We start from the raw sequence: 17,507 nt of genomic DNA, 5'->3' as shown, positions 1-17,507 counted from the left end.
AGCTGGAAGTGGGTGCCGTAAGGAAGGAGGGACTAAGAGCTGCAGCAGGATGAGGAGGGCCACAGGCACCTCACTGAGTCCACACTCGAGGCCTGGGTACTGCGCGTCCTTGGAGACTGGGCCCAAGGAGTCACTTGTGTCGGCGTGGTGGCCATCTCAATACTCGTGAGGCAGAGGCCACACACTCCCTGATTATGGTGCCAGCCTGGTCACATAGTGAGTTCTAGGCCGCCAAGGCTGAGAGATGGCTCAGTGGTTAGTAGCACTGGCTGCTCTTGCAAAGGTCCAGGTTCAATTCCCAGCACCCACATGGTGGCTCACACCATCCGACTCTACAGAACTAATGGCTGTCCTTTCTCTTTTGTGCAGGCGCCAGGATGCACACGGTGCACAGACACATACGTGCACAGGCATGCATTCTGGCAAAACACTAGAAAAATCTTTAAAACTTAGAATGAATGGTGTGTGGAGTAAGCGTGCCCCCATACACGTGTGCGCCACATGTGTGTGGGAACCTGCATGGAGAGCGCACTGCTTCTTCACGTAAGTCAACCGGCCAGCCATGTCCGGTGGCAAATGCCTTTATCCTCTTGCTGATAAAGCTCTCTAGTGGCCACTCCGGCAGCAGGAAGGGCATTTACATGATCTGCAGTTGATCTGTCTCAGAGCTTTCTTTTTAATTGAGACAGTCTTGTTACATAGCCGTAACTGGCCTGGAGCTTGCTGTGTAGACCAAGCTGACGTCCGTCTCCCAGAGAGCCTCTGCCTCTGCCTCTCCGGTGCCGGGTTAGAGGCCTGCGCCACCGCACCCAACAAACCCTGCTTTTATGTTTTCCAAGTAAAGTTTCGGCAGAGTGGGGTATTGGTTTGATCGGTTGATTGATTGGGCTGTGGAGATTGGAATCCAAGGCCTCACATGCTAGACAAGTGATCTACCGCCAAGTCACACCCCAGCCCCTCACTGGGGATTCTAGGCAAGCACTCACTACCAAACTATGTCCTGAGTCCCCATTTTTAAATTAGTTTATAAATGCAAACTTTTCAAAGGTGTGGTGGGACATGCCCCTAACCCTAGCACTGAGGAGGCAGAGGCAGGAGGATCAAATCCAAGGACACCTGAGCTACGGAATGAGATGTGGGCCAGTGTAAGCTCGACAGGACGCTGGTCTTGGAGATAGGAATTTTAGTTGTAGTTTTTAAATGTTCTAGTGGCTCCTGTTCCCTTTTCCTGGTAACTAGAGTGACGCCTGCTTGGTATCAAGCAGGTCAAGATAGTCTGTCCCACAGATGGCTTAGGCAAGCAAGACACTGTGTGTGTGTGTGTGTGTGTGTTCTTTTTTTTTTTTCTTTTTTTATTTTATGTGAGTACACTATAGCTGTCTTCAGACACACCAGAAGAGGGCATCGGATCCCATCACAGATGGTTGTGAGCCACCATGTGGTTGCTGGGAATTGAACTCAGGACCTCTGGAAGAGCAGTCAGTGCTCTTAACTGTTGAGCCATTTCTCCAGCCCCCGTGTGTGTTCTTTAAAGAACCTACTAAAGGGGTTGGGGATTTAGCTCAGTGGTAGAGCGCTTGCCTAGCAAGCGCAAGGTCCTGGGTTCGGTCCCCAGCTCCGAAAAAAAGAAAAAAAAAAAAAAAAAGAACCTACTAAAGTCAAAAGCTATGCATGCATGTATGTGCACACATTTTCACACACTCACAGAATCTTACATACATGCGCATGTGTGCACACATACACAGATCCAATCATATACCCACAACCACACATACTCACATTCATTCACACAGTCACTCACATACAATCACACACACACACACACACACACACACACACACACACACAGATAAAGAAACACCAGGAAGGAATGGGGTTGCACACCTTGGAGCCCTGCACTTGGGCAATGGAGACAGAAGAATTCCTACAAGTTCTAGCCAGCCCAGGCTACTTAGTAATGCCATGAGTTAAAAGATGCTTTTTAGGGGGCAGGGATGATCCTGGGGCACAGCCTACTGCCTAGGGCACACATCTCTTACATATGAAGTTTGCATCTCTCCTGACCACCACACTCTTGCTGCAATTGCATTTTTTTTCTCTAGAAAACACTCAGGGTGACACAGAGTGTGAGAATTGAGTCTGAAGGCAGGACTGTGAGGCCCCCGAGAGCTCTGTCACCCGCAGGATGCCACTGGACAATTCTGTATTGTGTTGCCTAGGATTTCAGTTCCCTGGGCCTCAGTTTCCTCCCTCTATAATCAGACCCCTTCCGGGGTTGGAAGCTTGAAGGTGTCGCATAAGGACTAGCTCACCTGTGAGAAAGGACCGCATGGCACATGGCCGTCATGCCTCTCAGGCGATTTGTGGGGTGCATTGTATGGGCTGTGGGAGTCAGAGGATGCCTCTGGTAGTTCTCACATGCATCTAACTTGGATTTTATTTAATATTTATTTATTTATTATGTATACAGTGTTCTCTCTGCATGTATTCCTACACACCAGAAAAGGGGACCAGATCCCATTACAGATGGTTGTAAGCTACCGTGTGGGTGATTGGATTTGAACTCAGGACCTCTAGAACTCACTTAGTACAACAAGCTGTCCTGGAACGGCTCAGTAGACCAGGCTGAGCCATCTCTCCACACCAGCCAACTCTTGTTTCTTTACTGTTCGTTTGTTTTTGAAAGATGTATTTACGTATATGTCTATGGAAAATGAGCGCTTTATCTGCATGTACATCTGCACGCCAGAAGAGGAGATCCCATTTCAGATGGCTGTGAAATACCATGTAGTTGCTGGGAATTGAACTCAGGACCTCTGGAAGAGTAGCTGTGCTCTTAACTGCTGCTGTCTCTCCAGCACCCCCGTTTGTTTGTTTTTTGAGACTGGATCTACTCTCTAACCCAGACTATCCTCCCATTTGTAGTAATCCTCCTGCCTCCATACCTGAGTGCTGGAATTACATGTATACACCACCAGCCCACCCAGTTTGCATGGTGCTGGGGATAGACCCAGAAATTCGAGAGTGCTAGGCAAGTGGTCTACCATCAAGTCCAGCATTGTGCTTTTTAGAGATAACAGCTTACTCTGTAGCTCAGACTAGCCCTCCTGCCTATACCCAATGACACTAGGCCTGGACCAGCACATTAGGCCTTTTTCATTTTCCTGATCTTCTGAGATGCCACCTCTTGTCATCCCAGACCCTCCACCATCTCCTGCAGAGCCTTCCCCCTCTAGTCCATACCCTGCTGCAGAGCCTGAGAACCCTGCCCCAGCTGCCCAGGACACCACGGACAGGGAGCTCACCAGGCCTGTGGCATCGCAGGACTCACAAGCGGCCGAGGGAGCAGGTAAGCAGACAATCTGTGAGGGACACAGGACCCCAGTCATCCTCAGTGGACTCGGGATCACAGGCCACTTACGCCACATGGCCTCTCTTAGGCGGAGCCTCCTTGGGAGTCCAATCAGCCTTGAAGAGGAAAGAGGTCCCTGCAGACCCTGACGTCCACCAGAGGAACCTTCAGTTTGTGGGCATCAATGGCGGGTGAGTGGATCTCCAGTGCCCGCTGACTCCAAGTCGTTCATACTGTAGCACTGATGGGTAGGAACCGGGGCCTGAGCTTGCTGCTGTGAGAGCCACACTCAGCCTGGTCCTCACTGTTGATGCCTTCATGAAAGCATAAGGAATATAGGGTGAGGAAACTGAGGTAAAGAAATGCGTGCACCTTGCTGGGACCTGATCTGTGGCTCTGGAGCCTATGCAGGTCTAGTGGGGGCTGTGACGGGTGCCGCGTGGCACGGTTAGAAATGGAGACCATGGGCTCTGGAATCCCGAGTGAGGGGCTGGAGTGTGGATTTCAGACAAGTGCTCACTAACATGTGACTTGCTTTACCCCCAATATAAAATGTGGAGAAGCCGAGAACCCGAGAGATCACAACCAATCCCTCCTACACCATCACCATCGGTGTCCTTCCTGTCCACCCTTAGGTATGAGTCCTCCTCGGAAGACTCCAGCACAGCAGAGAACTCGGAACACGAGAGCACAGAGAACGAGGCCCCAGAGCCTCCGGTGAGGGTTCTGAGCACAGCTGAAGGCCCTCAGCTCAGGCCTCTGGGGCCTGCAGTGGGCAAGACCAGTCAGGACGAGCGTCAGCTCTCTCAGGAATCCCAGCGTGTGCCCGAAGCCAAGGTGGCCCCAGGACCTGACCCCGAGGAGGAGATTCGGTCAGTTCTCTGGGTCGGATGGCATCAGACAGGGTGATGGGTAGCTGGTCTGCCGCCTGGGACCCAGCTCTGCAGGCCTCCTCCTCTCAGACAGGGATTCCTGTCAGTCACTCACTATGAGCATCTCACCTGACCTTCTGAACGTTTTTCTTGTCCTTTTGAGACTGTCTCACTTTGTAGCCCTGGCTGGCCTGGAACTCACTAAGCAGACTATGTGAGCCTCAAACTCAGAGCTCTGCCTGCCTCTGCCTCATGGGTACATGTCATATGTGTGCACATGTGTTTGGGGATGTATGTGGGTATGTATGCGTGGGAAGACTCCTGGGCAGTGTTTCTTCTTTATCTTTCATTTTATGTGTGTATGTGAGATGTGCATATGTGTACCGTGTGTGCATGTGTGTGCATGTGTGTGCACATGGGACCATGCCTTTGTGTCTGTGTGTGATGCGGGTGCACGTGTTTGTGTAGGTATATGTGCACGTGTGTGTGCATGGGAATGCCCCCAAGACTGGCATTCGGTGTCTTTGGCCATCACTGTGCACTATATCGATTCACTCAGTATCTCTCCCTGACCCCGGCTTACTGTGCAACGCAGTTTAGCTTGCTGACTTGTTCTGCAGATCGCCTATGGAAGACACAGGCCTGCTGGGCTTGCAGCTCCTTGCCACATACCCACCCAGAATTTCTGTGGGTTCTAGGAATGTGGATTCCTGCAAGGCCTTGTCTACTGAGCCATCTTCCCAACCCCTCCCTTTTTATTTTGAGATATAAGGTCTTATTAAGTTGCCCAGGCTAACCTTGAACTCACTCTGTAGCACAGGCTACCTTGAATTTGTAGTCCTACTACCTCCAGTTCCTGTGTGTTAGGATTACAGACAGGTGTAACCAGCCTAGTTTATGGGGTGCTAGGGCTGGAACCCAGGGCCTCAGGCCTATTAGGCAGTCTAACAACTGAACTTCATCTCATGCCCATTTCCAGCCCTCAAGTCCACCAGCCATGGCAATGAACATGCTCTCAGGAGCTATCCTGAGACACATGAGAACATGTCTCAAAAACAGGGAGAGGGCTCAGAGGGTGGTTCACCAGTTAAAAGCATGAACTGCTCTTCTGGAGGACCTAGGTTCAATTCTCAGCATCCATATGTGTCGTAAGACAAAACTTTCTCTGGGAAGACACATTAAACGGCAGCGAGGAAGCCCATGACAGACATACCACCAAAGTCCAATTTGGTCAACCAGTGAGTTTTATTGGGGTCACTTACAGGAATATGGGGAGGTTACTTAAAGGGTCAGAAGTGACTCAGAGACAGCTGCATCAGCAAGGTGCACCCCAGAATGAACGACAGCTCACAAAGCTGGGAACCTGGAACACACTTCATAGCCTGCAGGCAGCTCAACAGTTTGGAGAGTGTTTGTTCTGAGGTACTCTGGTCTAAACCTCCTCTAGGCAGCTTGGCTGGTCTGAGAGTCTTCTCCACAGCCCAGCTTCCCTTCCTCTGTGGGGACTCTCAGCTTTCATTGTTTACTGTGGAAGGAAGAGGCCTAGTGAACCTGGTCGGTTTCAGGGACTTCCTGAAGCTACTCTGAGTTGTTTACTTCCTGCTTAAGGAGCATCCTTCAGAATGGTATGCTTTAGTCTTGGAGGAAACTGTTAACCCACAATGTGATAGCTCACAATCATGTGTAACTCTAGTTCCAGGAGATCCAAACCCTCTTCTGGCCTCTTCCAATAGGGCACACATGGTGCACAGACAGACACACAGACAAAATACTCATACACATAAAATAACAATGAATAAATCTTTTTTTAGTTTATAATCTGATAACATTTCTCCCTTTCTCCTCCCATGTATGCTATTCTGTTCTCTTTCAAATTCTTGGCCTCTATTTTCTTTTTACTAATTGTTACTGCGTGCATCTAGGCATATACCTATATATTCCTAAAGTTCAGTCTGCGTGATGCTACCTGTATGTGTATTTTCAGGATCGACCAAAACTAAATCTTTTAAAAGATAATGATGATGACACCTTTAATCCCACAGCTTGGGAGGCAGAGGCGAACAGATCTCTGAGTTCCAGGGCAGCCAGGGCTACATAGAAAAACGCTGTTTAAAAAAAAAAAATCCAGGGGTTGGGGATTTAGCTCAGTGGTAGAGCGCTTGCCTAGCAAGCGCAAGGCCATGGGTTCGGTCCCCAGCTCCAAAAAAAAAAAGAAAGAAAGAAAGAAAGAAAGAAAGAAAGAAAGAAAGAAGAAAAAAATCCAAAACAGTGATGATGATGGTGGTAGTGGTGAGGAGGAGGAAGAGGATGATAAAATGAGGGGCCCCCCTGTCGGGTAGCTCCTTACTGCCTATAACTGCAGCTCCAAGGACTGCTACCCTGTCACCTCCACAGGAGCCTGCAGTCAGGTACACAGACACACAGATAGCAACATACAGTTTTTAGATTTTTGCTTTAGTTAGGGTTTTACTGCTGTGAATAGACACTGTGACCAAGGCAACTCTTTTAAGGACAACATTTCATTGGGGCTGCCTTACAGGTTCAGAGGTTCAGTCCATTGTCATCAAGGCGGGAGCATGGCAACGTCCAGGCAGGAATGGTGTAGGAGGAGCTGAGAGTTCTACATCTTCAAACTGAAGGCCACTAGGAGAAGACCGACTCCCAGGCAGCTAGGACGAGGGTCTTAAAGCCCACCCCCACAGTGACACACCCACTCCAACAAGCCCACACCTCCCAATAGTGCCACTCCCTGGGCTAAGCATATTCAATCCATGACAGATATGTTTATTTTACTTATGCATAAGAGTGTTTTGCCTGCGTATAGGTATGTGGACCACATGCATGCTTGGTGCCCACAGATGTCAAAAAGGGATCCCTGGGACTGGAGTTACAAACAGTTCTGAGCCTCCCTGTGAGTGCTAGGAACCAAACCCAGGCCTTTTAAAAAGTGCTTTTAATTACTGAGCCATCTCTCCACCCCCTTAAACATAAAAGTAAATAAAGGAGCTGGAGAGATGGCTCAGCAGCTGTGAGCACGGCCTGCTCTTCCAGAGGACCCAGGTTCAATTCCCATCACCCACATGGTAGTTCACAGCTGTTTGTAACATTAGTCCAGGGGATCTGACATCCTCACACAGACCTATGTACAGGTAAAACACCAATGCACGTAAAAATAAATTTTAAAAAATTATTTAAAAAAATTCCAGGCAGTGATGATGCACACCTTTAATCTCAGGAGGCAGGGGCAGGCACATCTCTGAGTTCGAGGCCAGCCTGGTCTACAGAGCAAGTTCTAAAACAGCCAGAGCTACACAGAGAAACCCTGTCTCAAAAAACAAAAACATAAAATAAATAAAGAGCTCTAAAAGATTAACAAATGAGTAAACTTTCAGAAAGTAAAGCAACGTAAGCTCACCCCTGTCTGTTTCTGGCAGGATGGATCTGAGCCCTGACCTCATATCAGCATGCTTGGCCCTGGAGAAATACTTGGAGAACCCCAATGCCCTCACGGAGCGAGAACTGGTACGAAGGACCCTGGGCACACTCTCCTACCACACCGCGATGCAGGATGTCTCTGCACCTACTCAGAGGCGACCCAGACACGAAGGGTGTAGCTTGGTGGTGGGTGGGGCTGAGTCCCAAGATTGTGGTGGGGTCCACTGCTACCCGGAGACACCTGGCTTCATGTTCTTGTTTTTGGGATGTTCAGGAGATATTTTCATTTTAGGAGCTGTGTTAGAGTCTGTGGGGACAAGCAAACATTTTAGGGGCTGTCTCTAATTATCTTGGAATGTAGGCAAGCATACACTACATTCCAGGGTCCTACCCTCTATCACGTCACTGGCCCTGTGGCTGAGTCAAGGACAACATTGTTTTGTTTGTTTGTTTTCATTTTGCTCATTTTGAGGTCTCATGTAGCCCAGGCTGGCCTTGAACTACATGTGGCTGAGGATGACCCTGAACTCCTGATCCTGCCTCCGACTCCCAAGTGCTAGGATTATACGTCCACGCCACCTCACTGAATTTGTTTGTTTTCTGAGATAGGGTTTTCTCACTAGGGTAGCTGGATGTCTGTGTATGCCTGGCCTGAAACTCCTGTATAAGTCAGGCTGGCCTTGAACTCACAGAGATCCTCCTGCCTCTTCTTCACGTGTTTGTGTTCAGACAAGTTCTCAGTGTGTAGCCCCGATTTGACTTGAACTCTGGATTTTCTTTCCTTGGACTCCTGAGTGCTGGGATTAGATAGGCGCTACCTTGGCCAGTCACAGGAGCTGCTGTTTGGGGACTCCCTCTTCTGTTCTTGTATCTTTGTGCAGAAGGGGATGGGGATCCCAATCCTCACTCTGTCCTCCTGCCGTCTCTATGCAGAAAGTGGCTTATACCACGGTGCTTCAGGAGTGGCTGCGCCTGGCCTGCCGCAGTGATGCACACCCTGAGCTTGTACGGCGACATCTGGTCACCTTCAGGGCCATGTCTGCCCGGCTGCTGGACTATGTGGTCAACATCGCTGACAGCAATGGTAACACTGCCCTGCACTACTCCGTGTCACATGCCAACTTCCCTGTGGTTCGGCAGTTGCTGGACAGCGGTAAGCCTCCAGGGAGGACCAGCCTGGTGGTCTGATGGGGGAGGCATAGGTTCCCAAGCTCATGAGAGAGTGGTTGCCTTCCTGTTCTAAAAGTCCCTGCTCCCTTCACAGTTTGATGGAGGGTTGGTGGTCAGGGATTGCAGTGTCCCAGTCTGATGGGGAGGCACCATGTTTTCCAAGTCTGAGGGAGCTTCCACTCACTTGATGTAATAGAAGCAATGCACCTTCTAAGTTGGATGGGGCAGAGTGTCCCCTTCATTGACTGATGAAGGAGGCTTTGCCCTGATGAAGATACTCTGTCTCCTAGAGGATTGTAGCCAGTCTGGTGGAACTCAGTCTTCTTAGCAGTACGATGAATTCCCACTAGACACTAGGATGCAGGTATCAGCAATGAACGGTACCTGTGTAATGGATACTTTCACTGTTATGGATACTCTGTTTCCAAAGCCCTTGTGTGAGGGGAGGCCTAGGCCTCTGGGCTGACATGGTATTCAGTCAGACAAGAAGAAACCTGTCTTCCCTGGTCTGATGGAGTAGACAGAAGCTCCCAGTCTGAGGGAGGCAGAGCTTAGGGAGCGCCAGGATACAAAGACTGGTTATAAAAAGAAAGAAAAGAAAAATCTGGCAGCTGAGGAAATGGGCAGTAGAGAAAGTGCTTTTCCTGTCAGCATAGCCATGGTTCCGGTCTCCAATGCCTAAGAAAAGAAAACAAAAAGCAAATCTAGGCACGGGGTGGAGTCAGGTGCCTATGACATGACCCTTGGGAGGGAGGAGGTGTAGACCAGAGAGTCTCTGGAGTTTGCTAGCTGCCAGCAACAATTCAGTGACAGATCTCCTGTCAAGAATAAGGTGGAGAGCAGTGAAGGAAGGTGCCTGTCACTGACCTCTGACCTACACACACACACACACACACACACACACACACAGAGGCAGCAAGATGGCTGAGTGGGTAATAACACTCCTGACAACCTGAGTTCGATCCCTGGACCCACACAGTGGCTGGAGAGAGACAGCTGTTGCAAGCTGGCCCCTGATTTCCACAAGATGTCAGGGCAGGTACTCCCACCCCAACCAAATAAATAGAAGTAAGAGGTAGATTAGGCAGCTGCAGAGATGGCTCAATGGTTAGAAGTGGGTAATGCTCTCCCAGTGTAGCTACCAGCTCCCACAACTGTCTATAATCTACCTACGACACCCTCTTAGAGACTCCAGGGACGCTTGGACTCTGGTGCACATATATGTGCATATACACAGACACACAAGTTGAAACATAGTAAATCTCTTTTTAAAGTAATTTTTTTTTTAAGAGAGACCAGACAAACAAAACGAAACATAAACGGAGGTACCTGGCTCCCGGAGACACTCTGTGGTTTCCACAGCACATGAACAGTCCACAGAGACCTACTCAGCTATGCCTAGACAGAGGGAGGGGCACAATCCCCAGTGCTCACCGTGGCGGGCCAGCCTTTAGTCTGATGGCAGAGGCTCATGCCCACCCTTCCCCTCCCCTCCCCACACAGGCGTGTGTCAGGTGGACAAGCTAAACCGTGCTGGCTACAGCCCGATAATGCTCACTGCTTTGGCCACCCTGAAGACCCAGGATGACATTGACACCATCCTTCAACTCTTCCGCCTTGGGAATGTCAACGCCAAAGCCAGCCAGGTACGGGCCTGCAGTGGGCCTTTGTTTACTTAATTCATTTACTGGGGATGGGCGTAGGCCTGGGTACTCTTTTTGAGACTCGAAGGTGGGCCCCAGGTCATCAGACTTGATGGCAAGTTCCTTTATCCACGGAGCCACCTCACCTGCTCCCTAACCTCCTTTATGGACTCCAGGCTGAGGGCCAAGCCTGGTCTATAATTAGGTATTGAGACTCAAAGCAGCAGGATTATTTCTTCAAGACTCGAGGCAAGGAGTTGATGTCTGAACCTGATTGACTCAGCCTTAGAGCAAGCTCCAGATAACTGGCATATGATGTGTGTGTGTGTGTGTGTGTGTGTGTGTGTGTGTGTGTGTGTGTGTGTTTGGTCCAGAGGACCAGCATTTTAAGACATGTTTCCCACTAAATCTAGGGCTCACACAGACTAAGATCCCCCTGCCTCTGCCTCCCTGGCACTGGGATTACAAGCTACATCCCAACCCGGCTGTGCATGGGCTTTCTCTGGATGGAACTTGGGTCTATTACCTACTTGATATAACGTCTCTTCGCCTCTCTTTTTGAAACAGTGTCTGTTACAGAGTACCCCAGGGTGGCCTCGAACTCACAGAAATCCGCTTGCCTCTGACTCCATAGTGCTGGGATTAAAGGCATGAGCCATCGTGCCTGGCCCCTATTTACCTCTATTTATTTATTTATTTGGTTGCTTGCTTTGGTTTTTTGAAACAATGTTTCTCTGTGTAGCCCTGTCTGGTTTGGAACTCACTCTGTAGTCCAAACTGACCTTAAACTCTAAAGAGATCCCCCTGCCTCTGCCTTCTGAGTGCTGGGACTATAGGCACAAGTCACCACGTTCTGCTAAACCTTATTATTTATTATTGTTGGAAGACTAATGATTGAGCCCCACACATGTGAGGTAAGTGCCACGCTATCTACAGGGCCCACCTCCCTCTTCTTCCTCTGTTTTTTTTTTTAAGATTTATTTATTATTTATTTTTTATTTGTTTTGTTTATGTAGCCCTAGCTGCTATGTAGATCAGGCTAGCCTACAATTCAGAGATCCCCCTGCCTCTGCCTCAAGTGCTGGCATTAAAGATGGCACACACGCTGTCTGTGTTTTGCCTGCTTGTATGTGTCCCTAAGAGGGCATTGGATCCCCTGGGACTAGAGCAGCAGGTGATTGAGAACCACAGTGTGGGTGCAGGGGACCAAACCTCTGCCAGAGCAATGGGTGCTCTGAGCCCGAGCCACCTCTCTGGCCCACAGCTCTCTTCTTATGTGTAATTTGAGGAAAGATTCCACTGAGTTACCCAGGCTGGCCTGAACTGTGTCAACAGACCTTGAGCATGAGGCCCTGTGGTACCAGACCCCCACCTCTTCACTTCCCTTCCCCTCATCCCACCTCTGTCTACAGAGGTGACACGTGCCTGTAATCCCAGCACGTGACAGAGGCAGTAACACAGGGGTCAGTGTCACCTTCAGCCACAGCAGGTTCTGGGCCAGCCTGGGCTACGTGAAACCCGATATTAAATAATATTAATAATAATATTGATGATGAAGAAGGCCCTGCACTCACTGGTACACTCTCTATCCCAGGGCCCTGCTTGCTCTGGACTTACTGGGCATGTCTTATAAATGGAGTTACAGTTCCCTAAATGTGAATCAAACCGTTAAACCTCTGAACTGTCAGCAGACTAAGACAAAAGTGTCACAGGTTCCAGTCCATTCTGGGGGCTCTGCAGTGAGGCTCTGTGACACCAAAATAAACACACACACACACACACACACACACACACACACACACACACATACACACACACACACACTGTCTGTGATTTTTTTTTTTTTTGCGTCTAGCTTTACCCTCAATGTTTTTAGAAGTTAGAGAGCATCCATCAATATTCTGAATAACGTTTCTTGTCATGGCTGAGTAGTATCCTGATGTATGACTTGACAAGGTTTGCTTTGTCTCTTCATCCTGTGGTGATCACCATTTTTTTTTCTTTTTTTCGGAGCTGGGGACGGAACCCCAGCTTGTTAGGCAAGCGCTCTACCGCTGAGCTAAATCCCCAACCCCGATCACCAATTTTTTAACCACTTGGGTGTAACTACTATGTAGAAATATCTCGGCTGGATATGTTTTTTTTGTTGTTGTTGTTTACTTTTTTATTCACTTTTGACAAGTTTTTACATAATTGTCCACCTATGAGTTGGGAGCTCGTGGTAGGTGGCTAGAACCAGGCTAGCCCTTCTGAAGAAGACCAGTTTATACTGAGACCTGAGGGAAGAGAAGAAGCCAGGTGGGCCCAGTCTGTGCACCCAGTCAATGTCAGAGGGGAGCCGCGGGACATCCGGGAACATCAAGAGCAGAGGTATGATGCCACCAGGCCTCTGTACTACAGCCCTATTCTGTTGTCTCAGGCAGGACAGACGGCCCTGATGCTGGCGGTCAGCCACGGGCGGGTGGATGTGGTGAAAGCGCTGTTGGCCTGTGAGGTGGATGTTAACATGCAGGATGAGGACGGCTCCACGGCCCTGATGTGTGCGTGTGAGCACGGACACAAGGAGATCACCGGGCTCCTGCTGGCTGTGCCTAGCTGTGACATCTCACTCACCGACCGCGTGAGTCCCCACCCAGTGCTCCCTGGTGCTCCCTTGGAGGGTGGCTGCTCCTCAGTGCTCCCTGGTGCTCCTCGGTGCTCCCCCGGAGGGTGGCTGCTCCTCGGTGCTCCTCGGTGCTCCCCCGGAGGGTGGCTGCTCCTCGGTGCTCCCTGGTGCTCCCTTGGAGGGTGGCTGCTCCTCAGTGCTCCTCGGTGCTCCCCCGGAGGGTGGCTGCTCCTCGGTGCTCCCTTGGAGGGTGGCTGCTCCTCAGTGCTCCTCGGTGCTCCCCCGGAGGGTGGCTGCTCCTCGGTGCTCCCCCAGAGGGTGGCTGCTCCTCGGTGCTCCCCCGGAGGGTGGCTGCTCACGGGGCTTCTTTAGAGCTGTATGTTTTACAGGATGGAAGCACAGCGCTGATGGTAGCCCTCGACGCTGGGCAGAGCGAGATCGCATCTATGCTGTACTCACGCATGAACATCAAGTGCTCCGTGAGTCCTCTTCCCGGCACAAGAGGGTGGGATTCAAAGGAGCTTTGGGATCAGATAAGCTAGGAGGTTCCACCCCAGCCAGTGCTAAAGAGTTAAGTTTGAGGCCAGCCTGGGCAGCTAGGTAAGACTTAATCTCAAAATGAAGAAAGAGGACGGCTGGAGCTCAGTGTAGAGCCTCTACCCAGAATCCCCCAGTGAGGGGCTGTGGTATAACTTAGAACCCTCCGCATTAGCATTCGATTGCCTCAAACAGTATTTTGGGTTTTGTTTGCTTTTCAAGGTAAGTATACGTGAGTGTATTACGATCCTCCTCCAGCTGGGTTGTGAGTTTGGGCAAGCCTGGACTACATTGTCAGATCCTATCATATATGTGGAGGGGAAGTGGGCCACTGCCTCAGTAAACTAAATGGCTGGGATCCCGTGACAGACTTTCTCAAGCCCCTCCAATCTCCAGAGCCTCCGCTCTTGCCCTTCCACAGCTTGGATCGCCCTTCTCCCAAGGGTGCCCTGCTTGACCTGGTGCAGGGGTCAGGGAAGAAGTCTCCCTCTCTCCTCCCCGGGCTCCACTTTGATTCCTTCCCATGCATTCTCCCTGCAAGCACAGGGTGACAGCCTGTCACTGTATCTGCTGTGTTGGAAGGCAGGAGCTGCCCTCTTTCCCTTAGCATCCGCAGCAGATCTCCTCAGAGGGATTTAAAAGTATGCCAAGAAAGAATTCTGCCTCTCCTCACTTACAGTTCGCTCCCATGTCAGACTACGAGAGTCCGGCTTCGTCTTCAGCTGAAGAGTGAATACAGGGAACCAGTGAGTCCCCAGGACCCACCAGCCACAAGCCATGGCAAACCGTCCGTCCTCAATCCCTGTCCCTTTCTGCCTTGGCATTCCTCAGCCCTGTTCTCCACAGCAAACCCCCTGCACTTCCCTAAGGGAGCTCTGACATCTACCAGACTCCAGCCTTTCCCAGCACCGTGGGTTCAAAGCCAGAAAGCCAAGCTACATTCTCCTCCCAGTTGGCGCCAGTTGGCGACGCCCGGGTGTGGGTTTCTTATGAAGAACAGAGAGAACAATCAGCCGGCAATTATGGGAGGAGTGGGGGCAAGAGGGGAAAATACTGTATTCTTGAGTCATTGTTAGGGGATGGGAGGGGTCAGAATTCAGTTGCTAAATTTGAATGTCACTGGAATGTTACAGTGTCCTTTGTCTCAACACTACAGCAGGTCTCCACAAAGCCCGCTCAACACCCTTTGTCACCTCTTTTCATTGTCTAGTGTACAATAGGGTTTTGTCCACTGCCCTCCACCTCTAGACGGTTTCTTTAGGGCCAGGGGTGTCTCTCAAAATAAGACTCTGTCATCACTTAGCCATCTGCCTCCCGCCAGAAAGCAGTGTTTTCCTTTCACTGTCACACACACACACACACACACACACACACACACACGTACACACACATGCATGCACACACGGGGCTTGTCACCCTGCAGCTGATGTTCTTGCTGTGACTTGGAAATGACTACTTACAAGGAGAGGTTATGCAGACCTCCCTATTCCCCACAGGGAGGGCTTGGGACAGGAGAATGCTCCTAGAAAACCTTTCAAACCTACATACAGACACAAAAAGAAAAAAATTTCGGAGCGGCTCCCAGCATCCCAGGCAGAGCCTCCCTCCTCAGAGCGTAAACAGAGGATGTGATACTGACCAAGAACGGGCTCTCGCTCGGAAGCCCATGTGTTCCTGATTAAGAGCTGGCTGGCCTCAGAGCACTCCCAGAACTAAGCTTAAAGTGCCAGGCTTTGCCGAAATCCAAAGGGACAAATGAGTAGTTTTATGTTTGTGTGTTTGTTTTTAATGCCCTAGAGCTCCTGCTGGTGACAGGGTACAGACAGGCTGCACTTTTCTCTTACTGGGTTTCCTTTCTGTCCCCAGAATCTCAGCGTGGTTCATAGGGGGGTTGGATCTTGTTGTTTTTCCTTGTTTCTTTTCTAGATGTGCCTTGTGATGGGGAGGACATGTCCTCTCAAGTCTCCCTGTGTTATCCAGGTCACAGCTGGACCCACTGGGCCTTGGAGCCAAACCTCAGGAGGGCAGAGTTGAGGCTCATGAACTAAAGGAAAGTGTTCGTTTCTCTTCTAGACAAGTAGGTCTCTTGGTTTGATGGAGTCTTACTCCGCTTGACTTTTGTAGGAGGGGTTTGACTAAGGCATAGAGGCTTGGTTGGCATGAGAAAATAAGATGGATGGGTGGATGGATGGATGGACGGACAGACGGATGGATGGATGGGTGGGTGGACAGACAGACGGATGGACAGACGGATGGATGGGTGGATGGATGGATGGATGGATGAGTGGCTGGATACATGACTAGATGGATGGCTACTTAATGGATGGGTAGATGAGTCCGTGGACAGATGAATGAGGAGTGGTTGGATGAATAAATGAGCAATGGATGAGAGACTAGGCGGGGCTGGTGGACGGATGTCATGATGGAGTCTTTGCACGTGTATAAAACAGAAAACCAAACTGTAGGACAGCCGCTGGTGTCTCCGGACGCTCACAGCCTAGGGTACATTCATAAGGCTGTGCTCTGAGCTGAGCCCCGAGTTCCAGCCTTGTAGCCAGCAAGGGAGTTTATTTAAGGTTCTGGAAGCATCAGCTATGACCCCAAAGCACACACTCCTCAGAAAAGCCCCTGTCTGTTTCTGCCACTGCTGCTTTCTGTGTCTCTGTGAGGGGGCCACCAGGGCCAAACACCGGTCTCTCCTCTCCTTTCCTGTATACTCATGTTGTATTTCTACTCCGTGACCACGGTACGTCCATGAAGACAGTGTTACACGTAAATGAAGTATTCTTTTCTTGTAATCATGTTTTAGAAAGTAAAGGGACTTAATAAAGCTGCAAACAAGCGTTGCGTGTCTATTTTTCCCCCTGTTTTTAGGCTAGCCTTGAACTTCTCATCCTTCTGCCCTCTCTTCCCTTCTCATATACTTGATGTCAGCAGTGTAAACCGATGTGCCGTGCTTGCTAGGCTAACTGAACCACAGCCCCACCCTCTGCATTGTGTTGTCTCTTCCCATACTTTGTGTGTTGTAGCTCTGGGAACTGCACACAGAGAAGTGCGGTGCCACTGAGCCACGCCCCCAGCTCTTTTTTTTTTTTTTTTTTTTAAATTCTGGGATAAAGGGAGTTTATGGGGGAAGGGAGAGGAGGGAGGAAGACCTGGGGAGGGGTGAACAGTCTTCCTGCCTACCCTCAGCTATCTACTGAGTACCAGGGAAGCCTGGTCTATTGCGGACCCTGTCTCAAAAGACAGAACAAACAACAGAAATGTAAATAAATCCTGGTATTTATGTAAAAATATTCCAAGATTTGAAAAAAAATATCTGAAGTTCATAACATTCGTCTCCACAAAAACCTTGCCGTTCCTGTGGTGGTGGTGATGGTGTTTTGTTTTTGAGGCACGGTCTCATGAACCCCACGTTGCCCCATCCTCACTACAAAGGTAAGGATGACCTTGAACTCCTGATCCTTCTGCTGCCATCTCCCAAGTGCGGGGTTATAGGGCTGCACCTCCACTGGGCTTTCTTCCCTCTGAGGATGAAAGCCCGGGCCTTGAGCATTCTAGGCAAGCACTGTGCTTGCTCAGTGCCAGCCGCAGCCTGAATCTCCTGTTGCTTAACTTGTGCTTTTGCGCAGCAGTTGTGTGCACAGGGACAGTGCCACGCACGCACGTGGCAGGAAGCCTCTGGGGACCCACAGTCCAGCCTTCTCCAAGCAGCAAGACCTTCTACCAGCTCCACTAAATTCTGGGAACGGATACTCAGGCCCTCCAAAAGGGCAGCATGCCACACGATCTTAACCACTGAGCCATCTCTCCAGCCCCTCTATTGATTCATTTATTTTGGTTACTCTAAACAGGGTCTCGTAGTCCGGGCTGGCCTGGAACTGCTGCCCCTT

The 17,507-nt window shown here is 50.1% G+C and overlaps 1 protein-coding gene across 4 annotated transcripts in view; it reads left to right on the top strand.

Annotated features, from left to right (window-relative positions):
• Window positions 1–16,457, top strand: part of Kank2 (KN motif and ankyrin repeat domains 2) — a 29,443-nt gene extending 12,986 nt beyond the window's left edge. For 3 of the 4 annotated variants that reach the window (XM_006242589.5, XM_006242590.5, XM_063264709.1), the window contains 9 exons: window positions 3,200–3,349; window positions 3,441–3,543; window positions 3,988–4,224; window positions 7,659–7,746; window positions 8,593–8,812; window positions 10,333–10,475; window positions 12,892–13,092; window positions 13,467–13,556; window positions 14,294–16,456. In XM_006242589.5, the coding sequence (XP_006242651.1) occupies window positions 3,200–3,349; window positions 3,441–3,543; window positions 3,988–4,224; window positions 7,659–7,746; window positions 8,593–8,812; window positions 10,333–10,475; window positions 12,892–13,092; window positions 13,467–13,556; window positions 14,294–14,347 (1,286 nt within the window). In that variant the 3' untranslated portion in view covers window positions 14,348–16,456. Of the gene's footprint in view, window positions 1–3,199; window positions 3,350–3,440; window positions 3,544–3,987; window positions 4,225–7,658; window positions 7,747–8,592; window positions 8,813–10,332; window positions 10,476–12,891; window positions 13,093–13,466; window positions 13,557–14,293 lie in introns of all 4 variants that reach the window. The other variant, NM_001270413.1, reaches the window with a different exon arrangement.
• The last annotated feature ends 1,050 nt before the right edge of the window (window positions 16,458–17,507 follow it).

The sequence above is a fragment of the Rattus norvegicus genome, chromosome 8 (genome assembly GCF_036323735.1).
Source record: "Rattus norvegicus strain BN/NHsdMcwi chromosome 8, GRCr8, whole genome shotgun sequence".
NCBI lineage: Eukaryota > Metazoa > Chordata > Mammalia > Rodentia > Muridae > Rattus > Rattus norvegicus.
Note: the sequence above shows the minus strand (reverse complement) of the source record. Positions and strands in the feature narration are given on the sequence as shown.